This window comes from Saccopteryx leptura, chromosome 2, assembly GCF_036850995.1.
Source record: "Saccopteryx leptura isolate mSacLep1 chromosome 2, mSacLep1_pri_phased_curated, whole genome shotgun sequence".
Taxonomy (NCBI): Eukaryota; Metazoa; Chordata; class Mammalia; order Chiroptera; family Emballonuridae; genus Saccopteryx; species Saccopteryx leptura.
Window position 1 is genome coordinate 296,747,469 of NC_089504.1, and position 24,492 is coordinate 296,771,960.

Below are 24,492 nucleotides of genomic sequence, written 5' to 3' on the forward strand. Positions count from 1 at the left end.
GACACTTCTCCTGTGTGCCCTGGCCAGGAATTGAACCTGGGATGTCCATGCGGTAGGCTGATGCTCTATCTACTGAGCCACCAGCCAGGGCTGCACCCCAATACATTTAATAAAAATGTTTTAAAAAAGGAAAAGTGATATGGACAGAAAGATAAATTCACAGACAGAAGAAGCTAGGGAAAAAAATATTTCCTAAAAAACTGCGTTTAAATAGTTTAAACTTATTTGTCTTATTTCCTTAATAAGACACATATATTTTAATATTTCTGAAATTGGGATACTTCTATTACTAGTGATTATTCAATGGCAAATTAAAGCTGCCTGCCCCAAGGCAAGGGCTTTGTGTCTGTACTCAGATGGGTTCAGCCTACAGAAAGGAGATGGGTCCACCAGCCTTAGGTGGACTTATGCCTTAGTAGCTGTAGCCGTGGAACTTTCGTTCAAGTTTGGAGTATCCATAATACCAATTAAAGTTTCTTCAAAAAAGATTACATCTGGTTGTAGCATTAAAAAATATTTCACGTGATTAAGGCTACAGCAACAAAACCACATCTCCCAGAACAGGAAAGTTTTCAAACCTATTAGATAATGGCATACACCTTTTAAGACTATTACTATAAATCTTACCCAAATATTAAGCATCTCTCTACTGTAAGCTTCTCTGTTACCGTCTAGTGATTTGTAATTCAAGAAAAAAATACATAGAAAAAAATCTGGTATTCTACCATGTGAGTCAAACTTGCACAATTCTAGAAGGGTAAAGATGATAAGCTTTGTTTAAAAAAACAGCAGTTCCTTGATACGGCTATTGGGAGCCAATTCTCCATCATATCTGCACCCTGTTTGGCAGTTTTGCCCTGAACTGTCTTTTCCAGGATGTTAGTGGCACACAGCCTGGGAAGACAGAGCCAGGGTCCTCTCTGCAGCAGAGGTGGATCCCTGACCAGGATAATGAAGGCAGCATCTCCTTCCAGGGCAGAGGGTCGGCAGCCCTGACAGCACCCCAGCAGAAGCCTGGGGATTCCCAAGCTCTGAGTTTTGCAGCTGTGACGGATGCCAAGCCAGTATCCATCTGGGTCACGGTGCATCACCCAGGGGGACCCGAGGAGCCAGGGGAATGATGGAATGTGTAGCCCAGATGAGGGCTGTGCTGTGAGGGATGAAGTCCTGGGCCTCTGACCCAGCACCCTGAGCCTGCGGCAGACTAATTTGTTAGCTTGCAAATGGGGCACAAGTCTCATGGCTTCTGCAGTTCTTGACAACATCTGTGCTCCTGATAAAAAGGGCCAAACTGGCTTCTAAGACTATGGAGACTGGATGTGAAAGGCTTAAATCTAATGGCAATAATGATATGAATAAATGTATTTCTGCTCTTTATCAAGAGAATTTTATGTCTATTTTATCACAGTAACTCTTTCTGCCCCCCCCCCAGGCAGTTTCAGTTGACAGTCTGTCTTATAATAAAGATATAATACTGCATTTCTGCTTTACAAAGTGGATTTCTGCGCAGGATGCCAGAAACCACAGAATCAAAGTTAACAGCTCATTGCAGAACCCTTACTAAGCTGGATTGTGACAATTTCTTCTACCTTTCAATTTTCTCCTGATTTTCTGTTTCATTAACCTTATTGTTTATATGTGTGTTCTCACAAGCTGCTATAAAGAGAAGCATGGTCAAAACATAAGTCTCATTAATAAAAGAGGAAGCTTTTAATTCATCAACAGAATGGAAGCTTTGGGTTTTGTTTGGTTGCAGGATATGAATTTCTCACGTGGGCGTTCCCCAGGAGACACTGCACAGCAAGCCCCACTTGATTTGTTTTTCCTTTTTTCCAAGTTGAGAGGAGGGTAGATAGAAAGACAAACTTCCACATGTACCCTGACTGGGATCTACCCAGCAACCCCCATCTGGGGCCGATAATCTGCCCATCTTTGGCCATGCTCGCAACTGAGCTATTTTTAGCGCCTGAGATGGAGGCTCCATAGAACCATCTCAGTGCCTGGGGCCGATGCACTCAAACCAATGGAGACATGGCTGCAGGATGGGAAGAAAGAGAGAAAGGGGAGGGGAGGGAGGGGGAAGGGTAGAGAAGCAGATGGGTGCTTCTCCTGTGTGCCCTGATCAGGAATCAAACCCAGAACATCCACATGCCGGGCCGAAATTCTACCACTGAGCAAACCGGCCAGGGCCAAGTTCTATGTGATTTACCATATTTTTTGCTCCATAAGATGCACTTTTTCCCCCCCCAAAAGTGGAGGGGAAAATGCCCATGTGTCTTGTGGAGTGAAAAATATGGTATTTTATTAAATATTTTAACACACCACTTGGTTCAGAATATTTTTTTCTTATTTTCCTCCTTAAAACCCTAGGTGTGTCTTATAGTCAGGTGTGTTTTATGGAGCAAAAAATACAGTAGATGAGTTTTGTACAGGAGGGAAAATGCTGTCTTGTTTTTAGGAAAAGCAGCTTCCTTAGGTTACCCAGCAGACCAGGCATGGGTCTTCTGACACCTGTTATGATGACAGGAGACGGCACAGGGTAGCCCTGTCACATCTCAAACATCCCAAACAGACCAGGCTCTATTTCTCAAAGACAAATAAGGTGAAACGACACTTACTTTACTGTCACTTGGGCATGTCCTGAGACTATAGGACAAGACAGGAAATACTTTGGCCCAAGAAGTGCTTCAGGTGCGCCCAGGCAGGCCAGGCAGGAGTTGAGCCGGCGCCAGACGGCCAGGGCCCAGTCGACGGTCTCACGCACGGGGTCGCAGGGAGAGGGCGCCTGGCCTCGGAACTGGAGACGGGGGACAGAACACGGGGCTTGCTTTAGAACAGGGCTTCTTCCCCTTTTGTTTTTAGCAGTCCAAAATTAAAAATATAAACAATTAAAACACAAAACAAAAATGGAGCTGAATCTGATTTTACCTTCACTTGTAGTGGTTGAAGGAAGGATCGTTAATAACACACTTATCATGTGTGTCAGCATGAGATACAGACCTGTCACTCATTATATGAAACTAAAAGGTTCAGACACAAAGGATCAATAAGTAGGCTAAGGAGAAACCTTCGATGAATTCTTCAACATCAGTTCTGAAAGAAATCATTATTCACAAATATGTGAGGGACCTTATAGGGTCTTACAAATAGTAGGTGCTCATGAAAAGACTTTGAATTAATGAAATAAGAAATGACATTAAATATTTGAATATTTGGGGTGATAAGATCCACATGGTACATCTGGGTCAATAACATGTTCACCCTGTATTAATTTAATTTCCTTAGCTAACATGCTAACTTCTTCAAAATGTACAGAGCTCTGCTAATATAAAGACATTTGTCTTCAAAATTTTATTTATTTATTTATTTATTTTTTGCTTAATTTCTTCACCTTTTTTTTACCTTGCCCCCCCACTCCCACATCACAGCTGTCTGTCTGTTCTCTGTATCTAGGAGTCTGTTTCTATTTTGTTAGTTTGTTTTGTTCATTAGATTCCACATATAAGTGAAATAATGTGATACTTGTCTTTCTCTGACTGGTTTGTTTCACTTGGCACAATAATCTAAGGTCCATCTCTGCTGTCTTAAAAAGTAAGATTTCCTTCTTTTCTTTACCACTGAGTACTATTCTATTGTGTAAATATACCACAGCTTTTTTAGCCACACATCTACTGATGGTCACTTGGTCTGCTTCCAGATCTTGGCTATTGTAAGTAATACTGCAATGAACAAAGGGATGCATGTATTTTTTCAAATTAGTGTTTCGTGTTTCTTTGGATAAATTCACAGAAGTGGAATTGCTGGATCATAAGGCAGTTAGTACCATTTTTAATTTTTTTGAGGAATCTCCATACTGCTTTCCACAGTGGCTGCACCAGTCTGCATTCCCACTAGCATTGTAGGAGGGTTCCCTTTTCTCTACATCCTTGCCAGCACTTGTTGTTGGTTGATTTATTGATGACAGCCATTCTGACAGATATGAAGTGATATCTCATTGTGGTTTTAATTTTCATTTCTCTGATGTGTTTTCAAATTTTAAAATGTGTACATTTTAAATACTGTGTAACACACATGGTCTGGAAAGGAAAATTCTTTTTTAATTTTTTTTTAGAATTATATTTTAGAATATTAAGTCCCTTTTTCAGTAATACAGAAGGTTTATTTACTATTATAAGAATAGCCTCAATTATTTAGAAGTCAGATATAGCAATTAACTAGAAAAGATTCTTATAAAATCTCTGTTCTACCTATTCTTACGAATCTTGGATTTACCAAGTCATTATGGTACTAAGACTGGACACAGGCTGTGCATGTTGGTGTCTCCTGCATAAATTAGCCAAGTAAAATGAAAGGGTGACTCTGTGAGACCTGCAGCTCTGTTAAAATGCTGCGTTACATGCGGCTTTGGGATCTGGGATCATAATTTTCCTTCTCTTAAAGCTTTGTCCAGCTTTAGCATGTGGTCTGCAGGGGCAGCTTTCCCCAAACAGAAAGGGTCAGCTTTCCCCAAACAGAAAGGGTCAGCTTTCCCCAAACAGAAGTGCTGACAGAGGCACTGTTTCTGTGCTGAGCCCTCCCCCTGCAAGCAGAGGAAGGCTCCATAGCTCACTCCCCATCAATATGGCTCACACTGTTCACCCTCCTTGGTGATTCCCTGAACCCCCCCCCCCAACTTATGGGCCCACTCAAGCTGTTTCCAGTGACTTTTCCATATAAACAACTTCTCTCAGCTCATGTTCTGGTCTTTCCTAAAACCTCTCAAAAGTTCACAGACCCCAAACAGGTAGCATCTAACCTAACACGCCCAGTACTTCTTATTAAGCAACCCCAAAGACCAGCACTCGTGGTAGCTGGCCTCCGTTCACACCCTCTCCCAGGTCCCTGCAAGTCCAGAAGAAGGGGCACTCATCTTCAGATCACCTGGTAGCTCATTGCAGAACCCTTACTAAGCTGCATTGTGACAATTTCTTCTACCTTTTAATTTTCTCCTGATTTTCTATTTCATTAACCTTATTGTTTATATGTGTGTTCTCACAAGCTGCTATAAAAAGAAGCATGGTAAAAACATAAGTCTCATTAATAAAAGAGGAGGCTTTTAATTCATCAACAGAATGGAAGGTTTGGGTTTTGTTTGGTTGCAGGATACAAATTTCTCATGTAGGCGTTCCCCAGGAGACACTGATTTTTGTTTTTTCCTTTTTTCCAAATTGAGAGGAGGGGAGATAGAAAGACAAATGCCCACATGCACCCTGACTGGGATCTACCCAGCAACCCCCATCTGGGGTCGATAATCTGCCCATCTTTGGCCATGCTTGCAACTGAGCTATTTTTAGCGCCTGAGATGGAGGCTCCATGGAACCATCCTCAGTGCCTGGGGCCGATGCAGTCAAACCAATGGAGACATGGCTGCAGGAGGGGAAGAGAGAGAGAAAGGGGGAGGGGTAGAGAAGCAGATGGGTGCTTCTCCTGTGTGCCCTGATCAGGAATCAAACCCAGAACATCCACATGCTGGGTGGTCCTGGGGAAGGGCACAGTCTGTAGCTGACCTTGGCCTGACCCAGAGACCCTCCCAAGAGGTCCCAGAACTAACACACCCAGCATCCAGCTTCAGACCACACAGAACCACTACCCAACCACCTCCACAAATGATACACCCAAAGGACAGATTCGGCAGACCTGAGAGCGCTGGTAAAACAAATCCTGCTCCATAGGGTCAGTCCTGCACAACATAGGGTCCTTCACTGCAGTCACAGCCAGTCCTTGCTGCCAATTAACCTGAGCTCCAGTCCGTCCCAATGGTGTGCAAACAGCAACCAATGCTCAAGTACACCAACAGGGAACGCACAACCCTCAGTAGGGACACACCTGGAGCACCTAGCTCAGGTGACCAGAGTGACTGTGCCACTGGGACCCACAGGACACCTGCTACATATGGCCTCTCTACCAATACTGAGAGACATAGCAGCTCTCCAGAATACATAGAGACATACACAGGAGGGCAGCCAAAATGAGGAGGCAAAGAAACATGTCCTAAATGAAAGAACAGAACTGAACTCCATAAAAGGAACTAAACAATAGAGACAAGCAAACTACCAGATGCAGAATTCAAAAGATTGGTTATAAGGATGCTCAATGACCCAGTGAGAAAAGTCATTTCAACAAAAAGACAGAAAACATAAAAACAGACATAGAAAACATAAAAAAGAACTAGTCAAATATAAAGAATATAATAATGAAACTGAAGAATACATTACAGGCAATCAACAGATTAGATGAAGCAGAGGATCGAATCAGCAATTTGGAAGATAAATTAGAAGAAAACACCCAATCAGAAGAGCAAAAAGAAAAAAAGAATGTTAAAAATTGAGGTTGGTTTAAGAGGCCTCTGGAACATCATCAGTTCTACCAACATTTGCATTATAGGGTACCAGAAGGAGAGGAGAGAATGCAAAGAATTGAAAACCTCTTTGAAGAAATAATGAGGGGATCCTGGCCGGTTGGCTCAGCGGTTGAGCATCAGCCCGGCATGTGGAAGTCCTGGGTTTGATTTCCGGTCAGGGCACATAAGAGAAGCACCCATCTGCTTCTGCACCCTTCTCCCTCTCCTTCCTCTCTCTCTCTTCCCCTCCCGCAGCCAAGGCTCCATTGGAGCAAAGTTGGTCCAGGTGCTGAGAATGACTCCATGGCCTCTGCCTCAGGCACTAGAATGGATCCAATTGCAGTGGAGCAATGCCCCAGAGGAGCCAAGCATTGCTCCCTGGTGGGTGTGCTGGGTGGATCCCAGTCGGACGCATGACTGCCTCTTCGCTTCTAACTTTGGAAAAATACAAAATGAATAAATAAATAGATAAATAAATAGATAGATAGATAAATAAATAAATAAATAAATAAATAAATAAATAAATAAATAAAATAAAAAAGAAATAATGAGGGTAAATTTCCCTAACCTAGTGAAGGAAATAAATACAGGCCAGGAAGTACAGAGTCCCAAACATGATAAACCAAAGAGGTTCACACCAACACACATCATAATTAGAATATCAAAGTTGAAAGACCGAGAGAGAACACTAACAGCAAGAGAAAAGCAGCTGGTTACCTACAAGGGAGCTCCCATGAGTGTTAGAAGATTTCTCAACAGAAACTTTGCAGAACAAAAGGGAATGGTACGAAATACTCAAAGTGATGAATAGCAAGTACAAACAAGATTACTCTACCCAGCAAAGCTATTGTTAAGAATTAAGAATGGATAAAAGGCCTCCCCAGACAAGAAAATGGTAAAGGAGTTCATCACCACCAAACTAGTATTATGAGAAATGCTAAAGAGACTCTTTAAGAAGAAAAAAGATAAAAAAATATATGAATAATAAAATGCTAATAGCTACATATCTATCAACAATTACTTTATGTAATTACTAATGTAATTTGATTAAATGTTTCAGTCAAAAGACATAAGATGGTTGAGTGGATAACCAGACTCTTACATATGCTGCTTGTAACAGACTCACTTACTTCAGATTGAAAAACATGCAGATAAAGTAAAGGGATAGAAAAAGGTATTTCATGAAAATAGGAACAAACATAAAAGCTGGGGTAGCAATAATTATACCCGACAAAACAGGTTTTAAAATAAAGGCTATAATAAGAGACAAAGAAGGACCCAGCAATTCCGCTTCTGGGTATTTATCTGAACAAACCCAAAACACTAATTTGAAAAGACATATGCATCTATATGTTCACCGCAGCATTATTTACAATAGCCAAAGTATAGAAGCCACATAGATGAATAAAGAAGAAGTGGTGCAATGTATACAATTAATAAGACAGCCACAAAAAGATCAAATCTTACCATCTACAACAACATGGACAGACCTAGAGGGTGCTATGCTAAATGAAGTAAGTCAGACAGAGAAGGACAAATGCCACATGATTTCACTTACATGTAGACTCTAAAAAACAAAATAAACAAACAAAACTGAAACAGGCTCATAGGCACAGAGAACATTTTGATGGTTGCCAGATGGGAGGGGGTGGGGATGAGGGAGAGGGGGAAAGAATGAAAAAGTACAAATGTGTCAAAAAATAGAGAATTCTAATTTTCCATGTGACTTTTTAATATCGCTGTAGGGAGTTCAGCAGCCTTATTTAAAAGGCAGCTGGGTGGATGGATCATGTCTGAGGCCTACGATAGCATGGCTTGTCCTCAAGAAGAGGGAGTGATGTCCCAGTGTAGTCTTCCACCACGTTTAGAACTTGTGAGACGCCTTGAGAATAGTTAATATGGTAAAACCTATTTAAAATCTATTTACTTAAAAAAAAAAAAAAAAAAAAAAAGCTCTAATGGAGTCCAGAGACGGTTATGGGTTTGATACGTGTTATCTTATTTAACCCTGAATGTCCACATAGCGCACCTGCTTGAGGCCACAGTGCTGTAAAGGGTGGAGGCCAGCCCTGGGCTCCTGACATCCAAGCCCCGCCCCTCCCGCTCCGCCGTTCCCCTCTCTCAGTCCGCCAGCAGGCCCCTTCCCCTCCGCCGTTCCCCCTCTCTCAGCCCGCCAGCAGGCTGCAGGTGGGGGTTACCTTGTTCAGCACCTTCCTCCGCAGGGACCTCCGCAGCAGGCCCTGCGCGGGCTCGCCATCCCAGCGCAGCTGCACCCAGCGGAAATGCTGCTGCACCAGCAGCTCTGCGCCCTGCAGGCCGGCCTTGGCGATGGTGCCCATCAGAAAGCAGTTCTCATGGAAGTAGTAACACTCTGATGCACCATTCCCTAGAACGAGCCATGCAGTGGCACAGACGCAAATTAAAGTGGGTCACAGGAAGCCGCACAGGAGGCACAGTGTGCAGGCAGGGAAGCAGACAGAATGAGCCCGCGGGAGCCTGCTTCCCCGCACAGTCTCGTCCCACCAGGATCTTTACCTTTCTGAACAGCACATGGGCTCTCCGTGCTGCGGCTCTCCAGGGGTACCAAGAAGTCCCCCAATAACTCAGGCAGGGAAGATTTCTCCAGGTTCTCTAGGATGATGATGATTTTCTTGTTAACAGGAGACTGCTTCACTGGGATCAGACAAGCTATGGTTGGAAATGAAATTCAGTGATTGACGCTTTTATAAAAATCTATATGAATTGGAAAACGCTACAAAGTCTGAAGACAAAGTGTAAGCAGAGAGGTGACATAATGAGAATGCTCTTTAACTGCTCAGGGAGTACAGGGACTCTGGCAAACAGGTAGGCACTATTCAATACAGTTGTGAAGATACACACAGCCATCCAATACTAGTTCCATAACAGGTCCTACATGCAATCAACGCAACTGTCCACCAACAACAGACTGCATAAGTCAGTAGGAATATATTCCTGTCGTGGATTGAACATGAACAAACAACCATGAGCAACAACACAAAGGACTGTCACAACAATAAGACACACATTATGTACAATATGATTTCATCATGTAAAGTTCAAACGTGGACAACACTCCATATATAATTTAGAGGTTAATACATAGGTACTAAAACTATAAAGAAAAGCAAAGAAATGATAATCACAAAAGACAGACTAATGGTTACCTGCAGAAGGGAGGGGTTGTGAACACAGACAGGGCCCATGGGCACATTCTGGAAGCTGGGAATATTCTATTTCTTGGCCTGGTCAATGGTTAAATGGTGGGCAAAAGTAGGTTTATGGTTGTGGTATGGGAAATACAGAGTTAATAACACTACTTTAACAATCATAACCCTATGTCTTTTCCCTTAGGAATAACTGTAAACCTACTTTTGCCCACCTCTGTATGTAGGTAGTATTTATTGTACAGATGGATATTGCACAATACAAAGGTCAAAACTCCTTATGCGACCTTTCAACTGCACATATATAACAACATAGTCATAAAGTTACAGAGACAGGAACCTCAGAGAGATAAGCAGACCCTTCTTCGTACAGGTCTCAGAGAGGTACCTGTGACTAAGGTTTCAGAACAGTGGCAACAAAGATGAAAATCCAGGACTTTTGAGTCTGGTTTCAGTGGTCCTTCCATTAAAGATGGGAGACGGAACTGCATATCAACCCCAACTGACAGTAAGTGGAAGATTATTATATGTAGGAAACAAGTAAGAAGACAAAATGTTTGAAAAGTACTCAAATATTATTAATAGTGTTAATATGCATATAGAATTTTACTACCTATATACCATTGAATTAATTAAAAATCACTATTTGTTTAGAAGATTTTAAGAGCCCCAGTCTTAGCCATTTTAATCTTGAGAAAAGGATCAATTTAAAACACTTGAGTAATTTTGTCGAGTATTCCACTTTTCATAAATACTCCTGATAGTATGTTATACTCCACTCCTCCTGTTACTGTAGACACAATGTGCTTTCACTTTCAGAAGAACTTGAATTAATGAATCTCTTCTGAGACTGAAATAGCTTTTCTGGACACTCTGATGCTTTAGAAATGAGAACACCAGAAGCACTAACAGTCACTCTCAATTTACTTGTAACTGCGGGGCCGGTACACTTGTGGTCCCCTTCAACAAAGTTGTTCCATAAGAAGTGTTAAAATACTGTGTCCCAGTGTTCAAATCTCAGGAATACATTGATTGTGGAAGTAGGATGAATCTATAGTCTGTTAAAACAACTATGAAAAGCTAACAAACTGGCCCTGGCCGGTTGGGTCAGTGGTAGAGTGTCAGTCTGGCATGTGGAAGTCCTGGGTTCAATTCCCGGCCAGGGCACACAGGAGAAGCACTCATCTGCTTCTCCACCCTTCCCCCCTCTCCTTCCTCTCTTTCTCTTCCCCTCCCACAGCCAGGGCTCTATTGGAGCAAAGTTGGCCCGGGTGCTGAGGATGGCTCTGTGGCTTCTGCCTCAGGCGCTAGAATGGCTCTGACCACAACAGAGCAACGCCCCAGATGGGCAGAGCATCGCCCCCTGGAGGGCATGCCATGTGGATCCCGTCCGGGCGCATGCAGGAGTCTGTCTGACTGCCTCACCACCCACTTCTCACTTCTGAAAAATACAAAAAAAAAAAAAAAAAAAAAGAAAGGTAACAAACTAGTAATAAAACACAGGCAGGTGGAACGGCCTGTGTATCTGCTTTCCTGTAACTAGGGATGGAAGGTCTCCAGCTCTCCTTGATTTGTGTTGTGTGTCTGAAGGACCCGTGGCCCTAAGCTTCTGTATCCAGCCAGCCTCTCTCGGCAGGATCATGTAACTGCATTTCAGCAAATGCTGATGCAGTGCCCTCTTGCTGCATGTCCTGGGCTAAGTGCGGTGTCACTGGAGGTGAGTAATCCTAACCGGGGGATGTGCATTTTAAAGTGGACCCATTATGAGGAATGGCATCCTAACAGGTGGACAGGTTAGGAGAAGGCTTTGTAGGTGTGACAGATGGCAGACGCTGGGCAGGGCTCAGTCCTGGAAGTCAGCTGCCAGATGGCATAGTGGCCTCAGAGTTGACACCTCCCTGCTGTCAGGACTGGCTGGGAGCGTGGTGTGGCACCACACTGGCGGGCTGGGGGTCACAGCCAGAGCTGTGGGCAGCAGCACGGCGGGCTGTGTCCTCCGGGGACTGCTCTGTACAATCCCCTGGGATCCATACCGGAGACCCTGGTCACACTGCTCAGGGCTGGGCCTGACCTGCTGCTGTGATCACAACCTGACCACACAGGAAAACTGCAGGAATGTCACGTCGAGTGGGGGAGAAACCACCAGCTCTGGGGACCAGTGGAGCTCTTTAAGGAGGAAGATACACCAGATTTGACTCCACTTCAAGATCTTACTATGATGCGAAGAAGAGACTGGAGAGGACAGAACAAACACACCTACAGGCTTTTACAGCAGAAGCGAATGCAAGAGGCACTGGTCACCTCACCCGCACCAAGGCAGAGAACAAAAGGGACCTGAGAGAGTCAGGAAGGAGCAGTGGTGGTTGTCTAGAGAGGGCGGAGAGGAAACGCCAGTGACAATGGGCACGCCCAGCAGAACACACGTGACAGTGTGCTTGGGGCGGGGGAGGGGATGCGAGTTTCTGTGTTGGGCTCATGCACTAGATGAGGACACAGCCCCTCTGGCATATCTCGTAGGTGCTGGGACGTGACAGTAGGAGCAGCCAGGGAGGGCTGCAAATGAAACACGTGAGTTTATAGGAAAGAGACAGCAGATGCCTTCTCTTGGGTCCACAGCAAGGACTGTTAATGAATTCCACATGTAATGAAATAGAAAATGTGCATCCTAGACAGGGCTGCTGTCCCTAACAGTGGGTTTATCTCATCTTTGTTTACCATGGATCCCCCACGGGGCCCCCACAAGGGTCCCACGGCCTGGGTGTCTCTAGTGAAAAGCTCTGTCTTCAACATTGCCAGCCTTGTTTCCCCACATGTTCAGGAACACCTGCTTCCTGTCTGATTACTAAAGCTCAACACGCTCCAACAAGTAGTCCAAAGGCAAAGTTTACTCTGGTTGAGAAGCAGCATGAGTCTAATTCAGGTTAACTAGCATCGTTTCAGGTCTAGTGTTTTCACCAACCACAGAGGTGGGAAGTCATTACAGTTCCCAGTTTGAAGGACTCAGTAGCCTTAGACCAGGGTCTACAGAGACAAAAGGAGGCACCCACCCCACGTGGGGGCTGGAGAGGCTATTTGGCCTGGTGCCAAAAAGTTAACCACTGGGAATCCCTTTGTCTTATGCTACATCAAGGCCCTATTTCTAAAAACTTATCTGTTTTTTTTTTTTTGTCCTTTTTTCCCCAACATTAAAGGCTACGGCAGTCCTGTTCCTCTCTGGCAGGCTGATAATCCTAGCGCGGGGCTATAGAGCAGTTTCACACATCCTTGTATTAAAAGTTTTTGATAGTCCTAGAGCAACATTCTTTAGTTTAGAAATAGTTAACGGATCACTTATAGTTAAATTCAAACTCCTTCGTGTGTAAAGTGACCCCATGTCTACAGTCTCCCCCAGGGGAGCAGAAAGCAGCCATCTTCTACAATGTCTACTCCAAGGATGGCTGTGCAGGGACGGGGCTCTGAGGGTGCAGGCGAGGAGCACGGGCCAGCCCTGGGAGAGCCCGGGTGCAATGCAGGGTTCGTGGAGCCCGGGGTGCAATGCAGGGTCCGCGGAGGCGAGCTCAGCCGCGCCGCCAGCGAGCATCCTCCCCTCCTGATATTACAGCCATTCCCTCTTCAGTATTCCTAAAAAAGAAATCTCTTTCAGGAATTCAAGGTATTATTTAAAAATACTAATCTAGGGTTTAATTTTTTTTTTCTTCTTACTGTCACATGTAATTTAAAAGAGTATCTGTCTTGCTAACCTAACTCCACACTTCACACAGAAGCCCATTTTGACCCAATTCTAGCACATGTTCATGCTGTCCTCACCATGTGACAGCAGCTGTCTTCTCTCACAAGAGGGAGCCTGGGAAGGAAGATGTGATTTTAAAATAAACACGGAATAACTCTTGCAGGTATAAGTGCTATGCCATTCTTTTTTGAAATGTGCTTTTTAAAAGTTCTATCTTCTTTTCTTACCTGGTACCATTTTTAATCTCCACTTACATTTTAAATTCTTAAAGCTAATTATCTAAAATACATTTGCTACTCTTTCTTCTTATAGATTCTGCTTGTACACTTTATTCATTCATTCTCTGTCCACTGGCTTCCTTCTACAGATTCACAGAGATATATATGTGCTGTGCACAGGGGAAGATAAAATTCGACATTCTAACCTCAGCCCAATCCCAGTAGGTTCACGTTTTTTCATTAGAGGAAATAAGGTTAAAAACCAGGAGTAAGTGTAGAATACCTATGAATCCGTGTGTTCCTTACTTATACTAATGCAATTTGATCAACTTAATTTCTTGTTTCAAAAAGAGAGAAACTGATGGATAATTTCTACCCCTTTATCATTCTAAAACCTCTAGTGGGACTGCCTTGGAACACCTTTTCCTTCTCTGCTCCCTGTCCTTTACCAACACCTCTTGACCAAAGGCCATCCCTACTTTGTGCTGTCTGTACTATAAAGCAGGGGTCCCCAAACTTTTTACACAGGGGGCCAGTTCACTGTCCCTCAGACCATTGGAGGGCTGGACTATAAAAAAAAACTATGAACAAATCCCTATGCACACTGCACATATCTTATTTTAAAGTAAAAAAACAAAATGGGAACAAATACAATATTTAAAATAAAGAACAAGTAAATTTAAATCAACAAACTGACCAGTATTTCAATGGGAACTATGCTCCTCTCACTGACCACCAATGAAAGAGGTGCCCCTTCCAAAAGTGCAGCGGGGGCCGGATAAATGGCCTCAGGGGGCCGCATGCGGCCCCCGGGCCGTAGTTTGGGGACCCCTGTTAAAAAGGAAGGGACAGCACACTCACTGATGGATCTTGACCTCTGGCTCACTCGAGGTTCCCTGGCACTGCTCCAAAGCATCTGGTATCCTCATTTATAGCACTTAATGTATATGTCCTCCATGATCTCTCCATTGGTCCACAGTCAATAGCAGTGGGTCCTACTAAGAAAATGATGGTAAAGATGGAGGGAGTTTAGGAGATGAGGATGGACAGAGAGCAAGAGCAAAGCCAGACCATAAGGTTCTTGACATAACATTCAGAGAATTTTAGTTTTTATTCTGGGAGCATTGGAGAACTGTTGTGAGCAGTTCTGTGTTCTACACTGAGCTCTCGGGAAGCCCAGGGAGGGAGGGAGTCCAGAGCAGGCAAAGAAGGGTTAGCGCTGAGGCCTCCTTAGCTTCTTGAGCAAGAAATGAGAGTTGGTGGGGGGAATGCAGAGCAGGAGGTAGAGATGAGAGACAGAGCAGAGTCAACTGAACTCAGGACTGACTAGATGTGGGAAAGAGGCAGCCTGAGGATGTGCAAACGCTCAGGTTGCTGTCTTGGGCAACCACAATCCAGGTCTCAGCAGGGGAACTTTATGTTTGGGTCTCAGTATTGTTATTAAAAAGAGAAGGAAGACACTTTATGCCTATAAATTACTGATCTTTCACTTATTTATAATAATTGCTTATTATCTCCAAATACAGAACAAAAATCCTTTCAAATTTGGAGATGACACACCATTTCCCACATAAGAAGGTAGTTAGAGTGGAAATTTTGGGAGCCTCCGTCTGTTGTTCAAAAACTTCATTTTTCTGTATTATACAGCATGGTGACTATAGCGACACGTCTGAAATTTGCTAATAAAGTACATCTTAAAAGTTCTTATCACAAGAAAAAAATTGTTTATTATGTATGGTGATGGATATTAACTAGACTTACTGCGGCAATCATTCTGCAATGTATACAGATATTGAATCATTGTGTTGTATACCTGAAATTAATGTTATATAACAATTATATCTCAATTACCAATAAAATTTAAAAACACTTCATTTTCCAATTCCAATGAACTCTCTCTTCCTGCCGTATCATCACTACCCCCTCATCAGCCCCTGTTCTCTCTGTTCTACCTCCTTATGCCTCTACTCCAAGCAATTTCTACTTGCTGACACCTGAGTGTGACTGGCGTGTCCCTTTGCTTTGCCCACGCTATTTCCTATATTAGGAGGTTCACTCATTTATTCAACATATAATCATTGGCAAGGTAAAGTAAAAAAAAAAAAAAAATAAGCCACGTAAGTAGCCTTCAAGGAGCTCCCAATATAACCTGTGTTTGGGCCAAGGCAAAGCCTAAATGACACCCTCACTGCCCTGACCTGTAGTTAGGTGGGGCACAGCGGCATACACAAAGTCTACTATATTCATTAAAGGGAGTTGTCATATTCAGAGGGATCCAAGAAGCCTTCATTTGAGGTGTCCTTAGAGCATTTTAACAGGGACTTTTCCTGTCATTTCCTGAAGGGCACTGACCGTATCTATTTTAATCAGTACTGTATAATATAATACTTTGCACAGTACCTGCCATGTGGTGGCCGTAGTGTGTGTTGGGAGGCTGGGGGGTGCTGTACGTTCACTTTAAAATTCTAAATGAAACCTGCAGCTTGAACAAAGACGTGGAGAGTGGAAAAGCAAAGAAATGTAAGGAATAAACACCATATTCTGCTAGAGCATAGACAGCTATTAAGAAAAGAGTCAGATATTCCAAAGAAGACTTATAAACGGCCAGTAAGTACATGAAAAGAACTAACAAGCAAAACAGAGACAGACTCATACACAGAGAGCAGGCTGACAACTACTGGGGTATGCGTAGGGGCGCTGGCAAGGGAGGTGGACGGATAGAGCAAAAAAAAAAAAGACAAAAAAAAATCTCATGGACATAGAGCACAGTGTAGTGACTGCTGGGAAGCGGGAGGTGGACGAGGGTATGGGGGCATAAACGGTGATGCCCTGACTTGGGAAGGGGGTAAACACAGAATATGGTGTAGAATTGGACTCCAGAAGCCTGTATCTGTGTTAACTAGCAACACCCTAATAAATTTATTAGAAAAAAACCTCAACAGCACTAATCTTCAGACAAATGCACATCAAATCACAATGAGAGACTACCTCATGACTGTCAGAATAGCTATTATCAAGTAGACCAATGATAGCTATTGGCAAGGATGTGGACAAAAGGGGACCCTGTGCACTGCTGGTGGGGATTCGTGCAGCAGGGTCTGGTGACCTCTGAGGGGCCTTCGGGAGGATGAGCGGCAGGCGGAGCAGCCATGCACAGGAAAGCAGATGAGACATAGGAAAAGAGGGCAGAGACAAGCAGCAGGACCTAACTATGGACTAGCTACGGGACTGGGATAGGGGTCCAGGAATGAAAGGGCCTTGGGGTTCTATGTGGTCTTCACATGGCTTTAAAAATTGAAATAGTTAACAACATGGAAAGAATAAAACCCTACATTTTTGCATAAATTCCTAGGTTTCTGGCTTCTTCCCCAAAGGTATAGGACCTCAGCACACTGACTCTACACTTCCACCAGAAACGCCTGCTGGAACTGACAGCTGCCGGAGGTAGACAGAGACCTCCCTCCTCCAGGAGCCCAGCCTGAGCCAGCCTGGGTCACCCCTTAATGTGGCTTGTTGCTACCTGTGATTATTAAGGTTTTCAAGCCTGTCAATGAGACCCGAGTTTCAGGTGAGAGGGAAAGACTTGCACCACTCACCCAGTTTGGTAACCAGAAGGAGGAGTTCCTTGTAAGAAGATGCTCTCCACAAGTTAGAAATGTGGAGCTCTCCACCTTAGGTCACCTTCTGACCCCACCACTCCCTCTCCTATGTTCTCAGCTCTCTAAGCGTAAGCAGAATTCAGTATCTATCTGATTGGGAGAGAACAAAATATTTTAGCTTCTGACTTTGAGATGAAACACAACAAAGTTGAAAAATGTAAAGGCCTTTGTTACATAAGTAAGGGGGAAACAGAAATTTTGGCGCAGGTGAGTGTTTAAGGAGCAGTGGCCGGCAGGGAGCCAGGTCAGGTTCAGGAGTCAGGTGCTTGGGCTGAGTGCCGCTCCTCTTAGGCGTCCCAGCTGTGGAATCTTTGGTCAACGTACTTTACCTCGTCTCTAGTTACATGATTGTAAATCAGGGTGTTTAGAATAGGGCCTATCAGAATAAGAGCTTAATACATGTTAGCTATATCAGTACCATCTTCAGAGATAACAGCTTTCTGTAGCTAACTTTTCACTAGTTTCTGGCCAACGGCTAGCGAGCCTAGGTACATAGAGCAACATTCAGATTCTAGTGGGATTTTCCTATTCCTCAAGTGTGCTTCTAGGGTTGGAAATCCTCAGTCTGTCCCCAAACCTTCCTCTTAATTTTATTTCTTGATTTAGGAACTGTTGGTCATTTTTTTCTTCCGAAGCTTGGTCATCCGTTGCCCTAGCCACAAGATATCATCACCCTTGATCAGGGCTCCAAAGATGAGAAGCACCCCTCCCCCAAAAGGGAGATTTGAATTTGCTTTTCAAATCTCCCTTCTTGGATCTTGGATCTTACAACTGCCTACCTCCTTGCCTTGCTCCCCAGGGTTCTGTATATTGAATATAATCCCATGGAGACTGGACTGGTTCATTTCTGTTTTGTGTCAGACTGAATCATGCTACCCTATGCAGGGCTATGCTAATTCCACTTGTGCTGAATTCTGGAGTCTTAATCTCTCAAACCCAAGACAGAAAATTTATGAAAATGGTGTATTAACAAACACATTTAATCCCTGGTCCTGCCATTGCGTAGTTGTGGCAAGTTTTGGAACTTTTCTGTGCCTGTTTCCCCATCTTTGAAATGGAGGCAATTATACTGACTTGCATAGTGTTTTCACAGAGACTAGATGCATGTAATGTGTTTGGTGAAGTGCTAGTCAATAGCATGCTAAGGGTTACATGGAGAAAGCAGTTCACCCCTGGTGCAGCAATAAAGGGGTGTTGTGGTTGTAGAGAATTTATCAGTAATAAAAATTACCATAACCGATCTGTTTTCCATCAGCACTGTGCAATTCTAAACAGCATCAGTGATGCAATACTCACTACCACTAGGTTGGACCGCTCCCACTGTAATACAGTATGCTCATAACCTATGTGTTATAAACAAAAGAAGAAAAAAGGAAGATAGAAAATGCATGATGTACAATAAGTGCAATGATACAAACACACACACACACATACATATATACACATACATACACATATATAATTTTTTGCAAGTATTCACCCGAGTTCCCAATTTTCCTCCCATAGCTGTTGAATAATAGGAAAGTTGATTTAAGTTTATCCCCAAGCAACAACGTTTAGCATCACTGAAGAGCGTGTCTTTTGGTTACCACCATTCTGTTTGCTGAAATGGTCTTACCGCTACTGATGAACAGGTCCACTAGCTGTTCCTTAGAGAAACTAGCATCCACTTCAGCTCTCACTATTTCACAGGGAAATCCTGCAGCCATCTGTCTGTGCTGTGATAGGGAAACAGGCTGGTTAGTGCTACACACACTTGACTTTTCAAATAAAAAGAGAGAGTATGTAAGTAACCAGTACCTTCATGCAGAGTGCAAGCTGATGTGCTATGTAGTCCTGCAAGCTTCCTTCTGGGCCATGGAAAATGACAGTATGATATTGCTCGACCTAGTAACGAAACCAAAAAGAGAACTCAGGTGAAAATGCTAAGTTCAGAAGAGAAGAAAAAGGGGTACTCAAGTGTGAAATTCCCTTTCTGATTGTTCTCACGCTTTCAAAAGATGAAAAGGAATTATTTTAATTAATTAGCTTTATTCATTAGGCACGTCATGTTTTTCACTTTAAATGTTAAAACACTGGCAAATATCATCTTTACAGATTTATAGTAGTATTTTAAATAGCGTTTATATATTTAAAGCAAGAGATGGCATCTTATGAGAAAACCTATCCTGTTCTACTTTCTACAGCTGCAGTCGGTGTCTGCCTGAGGACAGTGTTCCAGCATTAGTTAGTCCCTTGCAGATGTTCTGTAATTGTATTTCTTTATTATCTTTTGTAGATGATCTTTAGTTTGAGTTTTCCAAATGCTTATTTCACTTTTCAGTTATTAAAATAGCAATGAATTTCATTAAAAAATTAAAAATACAAAGAAATACATCAAGAAGAAGAATAGAAATCACTAAAGCAACCACTGTAAATATGTTTCCTTCTTTTTTCTTTGCAAAGTTGATCTATTTATGTTATTTAAGAATCCATGAGTATAATCTTTGTACAGCTGTTGTATATCAGAGAATATATTTGACATTTTAGGTAAAAGATATTAATGAGTATAAGATATTCTTTTGGCTCTGATTGCAACAGAGCGATGCCCCAAGATGGGCAGAGATCCGCCCCCTGGTGGGCGTGCCGGGTGGATCCTGGTCGGGCGCACGCGGGAGTCTGTCTGACTGCCTCCCTGTTTCCAGCTTCGAAAAAATACAAAAAAAAAAAATAATAAGTGTGTCTAAGTAGTCTGGTTGATCAGTGTCACCCTGTTAAATTTAATTGTCTAAAAAAATGTGTATGGGAAAAAAAGTGTGATTTTTATAATCCATAAATAAGTACTGTTAATATTTTTATATATATTCATCTAGACTTTTATCTGTTTTAAGTGAATGGAGTTTTTCTACTTAAGCAATTACAGTAATCTTATTTCACATCTCTATTAAAAATATTCTTTGATCAACTATCAATATTATTCCATTCTGGAATTTGGTGTTTCAAATAAATTTAGGTAGAGACTGATCACTTTTATTTTGTAAAAAAGAAAATCTTCTATATGGATGCCTATAGCATGTAAAATATCTGTATTCTAATATCTAAGGATCCTTCATCTGAGAACATGGAGAGTTGTAGCATGTGCTGGGATGGAAGGTCAGGGGTCTTTTATGCAGGGCAAAGGCAGTGATGCTTGGAGCAAGATGTGGAGGGGAGGTCATTCTCCCACCTCTATCATCCCAGAGCTGGGCTCCCACCCCCAACCCCCATGCTTGGGAGACTTCTTCTTGGGAAAGTCTTGTGGAAAAGGTCCTGGGCAGTTGAAATGTTAAATATGAGGGATCTGTTTTCTCTTTACAGTTTGGAATGGGACAATGTAAGGATATGTATCTTTGTGCTGTTGTTGTTCTATTGTGCTTTGATGAGGTTGTCCCTTTGAGATCATAAAGGAAGGCCACATCTTTGAAGGTGTCTGGGTGGACTTCAGTGAAGACAGTGAATGTGCCCCATAGCTTGAGGGAAAGCCCTTAGTTTGGAAGGAAGAGGGAACTCCTTCCTATCTGGCACCTTTAAGACTTGAGCTTTGGCCTCCGAGGTGACCAAGACACGCTTAGAGGAATTCCTGGAAAGGGAAGAAAAATAAGGCTTGACTACCAGGTGTTAGACCATGAGCTAAACAGGGGAGCAGTCCTTTAAGGGGCTCCTTATGTTGGACTTGGGTCTAGGTTTTTGGCTCTGAAACAACGTATCTTGTAGCCACCAGGGTTTTATCTGGGCTCAAATACTATTCCACTATTGCTGAGCCTTCAAAAGAAGAAGGAACAGCATGATTCACACTGGAACTAGGAAAGCAACAGGGAGAGCAGTATGCCTGAAAAAAACACATGACAGTGGCTTAGCTGCCCAGGAAATGTCAGCACCCTAAAGCCGCAGGAGGAACGCAGCAAAGTGTCTGGTCAGGGTTGTTTTCTGTGGTTGGGGCTCCGTGTGCCAAGCAATGACAGACTTGCTGGCAAGGACCAGGACATGGACAGGACTGCCCCACAGACAAGGGGGAGAGGATTGCCTGGTAAGTTCGGCTGCGGTTCTGCTTCTAGGGAGTGAGGCTATGTAGTCACCGGATCGCAGAGGTAAATTATTATCAAGGAAGAAATATGAAAGAATAACCTGTTCTCATTTGTACTTAGGGAATGAGAAAGCTTGGGGGATATACTAATTATACCTGTAGGGAAAAAATGTAACTCAGATTTGTTTAGGAATGGCCTCTTTCTCCTAATCTTAAATGGAACATGGAAAAGCTTTTAGATATGCAGTCAGGCTTTTTTTTTTTATAGGAAATTTTTCTCCCATTATGTTTTTAGTAATTTCTCTTCTAGTTCTCTTATTTCTATGGAACAGCTATCATCCTATCATTAAGAGTAGGCAGGTAGCTAGATATTGACAAGGAAAGAAGGAGCAAATGGAACAAAACATCTGATTAAGCAGGTGATTGCCTTGCAGTGACTCTGGGAATAAGCAACATAATTCCACCAGCTCAACAGTTCTGGGAAGAACCACAGACATCCTGAGATGTGGGGAAAAGGGGCAGAGGGAAATTCCTATTGTTAGGGTATGTGCAGATCTGTACATAAGTCACCTCTAAGTGACCTTTCCTCAATTACACCCTGATTATAATAAATTAGCATTGTGGTTTTGACCCCCCCATTGTGGGCCAACCTAGAGAATTGTGGGCAGGAGCCAAAGGGGCAGGACACCACCCAAAGGAAATCAGGATAGGATTGGATAGTTTAAAAATAAGCTCCGCTCTCTTTCAGGGATTAGAGTTCAAAATAAACCTGCACTTTTCCCAGTCCAAGAGACTAAAGGAGCATGTTGGTCAAATAAGTTTTTAAATATGATATATGTTTGCTTGCTTATAGTTTGCATTGGGTGTGGGGGCAGGCTGTAAGCAGGCAGGGTCATTATACCCTAAGGCTTAGTTTTAAGATTAAGCCTTTCCCACCCTAAGTGACTTTGTATCAGTGACTTCCTTATTTGTATATTGGATTAAAGGTTTTGATTTCTACGCTAAAAAATGGGGACAGACCGGGGACTCGCTCTCACTCTCTTGGTTCCCGAGATTAGTATTAGAGAGGAGAGCAGAGAAAGGCCACGTGGAGGAGACGAGAAGCAGCCAAGATGGCGGAGTGCTGAAGGAGAAGTCAGTTTATGCAGAGTTTGTGCAGAGAGAAGGAAGGAGATGGGGAACAGAGGTGAATAAGGCTGGTGAGCTAGAAACCTTTCATTCTAGGAAACTCGGATCAGTCAGTGGCTTTGGGAGCCCTAAATTCAAAGGGAAGTGTTTTCCCACTGTGTGTATTTCTTCCCCATCAGGTGCAAGTTAGGATTAAAGCTAATGGCTCACCAGTTATTGGCTCCGTTGTTTCATTACCATCTTTCCAAATCAAATGCGAATCTGCACAGGCCAGGCGGCTGTGATGGTGGCCGTGGCTACTGGCTTTACAGAGCAGAACCCCTAGGGCTCAGTGCTGCTGCTGGAGCCCGCCACTCTCTCTTCCTCCTGAGTGTGTCCTTTCACTTTAATAATCTTGCCACTGCTGCATGAACTCCTCCTGCGTGTGTGTCCTGAACCCTTTCCTGCAAAACCTAAGGGAACCTTCTCCATCCTGTGACACCACTGTGCTTACTTCTGCCCCCTTTTTGTGCTCTGTGAAGACATCTGTCCCTTTCTCATCATAAGTGTCCTCTTCTACGTCCAGGGAGAGCTCGTCTCACAACACAGACTACTCAGCACCTCAGTCTGCTCCTTGTCGCCTCCCCTCCATGAGCCCACTGCATTCCTAGTTGCTCTTACAGTGCCTCCCCTCGTCCACCCCTTTCCAACACCGTTCCTTTTCTCTCAGCCTGCACTCTTCCAAGACAGCCTGCTTTCACAGTCTATCATCTTGCCTCCTCTAGAGAACGAACATAATGTTCCACTTTTTCCTCGTTTTTTTCCTACTAATTTTTAAGGTGTGTTTTTCTTCTGAGTTTTCAAAATGATCCCTCGGCTCTGTTCTGCAGGGCTCTTCCTAGGTAGGACGTCAACTTGTTATTAGTGTTCACGTACTTGGGAAGCCACAGGAAGAATCTGCGGTGAAGCAGGATGTGTGCACTAACACTGGCTTCATTCAGTGTCCACTCATTTTTTTTTTTTTTTTTTGGCTGAATTCCTGCCGTAGATCATTTTGTAGGTAGTGAGCTGGTGTCTGTAGTTCCCAGTTAAACACCAGGATCCAGCAATGGCTGCAGTGGGCTGAACTCCTGCTGTCGCCGAGGCAGACAAATGCATAAAATAAATGCAGCCCCAGGGGGCAGGATGCTCCTGCCTCCACCCACTGACTGTGCTTATATAACACAGGCTGCCCAGCCGCAGCAGCCTCCCAATCCCCTCTCACCCAGGGGCGAGGCCCAGATGCAGCAGCCTCCCCAGTCCCCTCTCACTCCCTGTCCTGGTGTCTCCGGGAGCCTCCATCTCTGAAGGAATGTGAAGGACCTGTACTGACAGGGGGTGGAGGAGAATATCATAGGACTACAGAAAGCACAGACTATGCAGCAAAGGACAGATGCCCAATTTTCTAACCAGTGTAAATCCTGCTTCTTTACTTAAATATTAGCAAGATGATAATAGTGTAGCAGGCACTTAGGCATGAACAGAGCAAGGATGATAGGCGAGGTACAGAGGTCACTCAGGGCTTTCTGCCTGGCAATGGACAATTGAGGGTGGGACCTCGCCCCTGGGTGACCTTTCCTTCCCTAGGATCTCATTGGTCATGCGATTTGGACCCTCCCTGTACCCTTCCTCCCCTGGTATGTCGCTAGCTTGTCATGTGGTAGACCCCCTCAGAGGAGAAACAGGGGAGCCAGGAAACAGCCTCAGGCAACTTTCACAGAAACTTTGCATGACCGCTCCCTTCAGCATTAACCCCTAAGATACCATCTAGGCCTCAGTTGTGTTTCAGCTCCAGGCCCAGAAAAACAGTCAGGGCAGGTGGGGCAATGCCATAACCGACATCAGGACCAGCTTGGATGACTAATGACTCCCCTGCCCTGACACCAACCCACCAGTAGAGACCATGACCTTAAAAAGAGACACCTGGGAAGCTGATGACTAGTCTATTAAGATCCTCTCCTGCCTGACCAGGTGGTGGCGCAGTGGATAGAGTGTCAGACTGGGATGTGAAAGAACCCAGGTTCGAGTCCTTGAGGTCTCCAGCTTGAGTGCAGGCTCATCTGGTTTGAGCAAACAGCTCACTGGCTTGGAACCAAGATTGCTGACTCGAGCAAGGGGTTACTCGCCTGCTGA

The 24,492-nt window shown here is 43.7% G+C and overlaps 1 protein-coding gene across 2 annotated transcripts in view; it reads right to left on the minus strand.

Annotated features, from left to right (window-relative positions):
• The window catches only part of CTTNBP2 (cortactin binding protein 2), a 168,895-nt gene that overhangs the window by 15,308 nt on the left and 129,095 nt on the right, over positions 1–24,492 (minus strand). For both annotated transcript variants that reach the window (XM_066362548.1, XM_066362547.1), the window contains exons 13-17: positions 18,972–19,058; positions 18,790–18,889; positions 8,915–9,067; positions 8,578–8,765; positions 2,619–2,797 (exon numbers count right to left, since the gene is read on the minus strand). In XM_066362548.1, the coding sequence (XP_066218645.1) occupies positions 2,619–2,797; positions 8,578–8,765; positions 8,915–9,067; positions 18,790–18,889; positions 18,972–19,058 (707 nt within the window). The remainder of the gene's footprint in view (positions 1–2,618; positions 2,798–8,577; positions 8,766–8,914; positions 9,068–18,789; positions 18,890–18,971; positions 19,059–24,492) is intronic.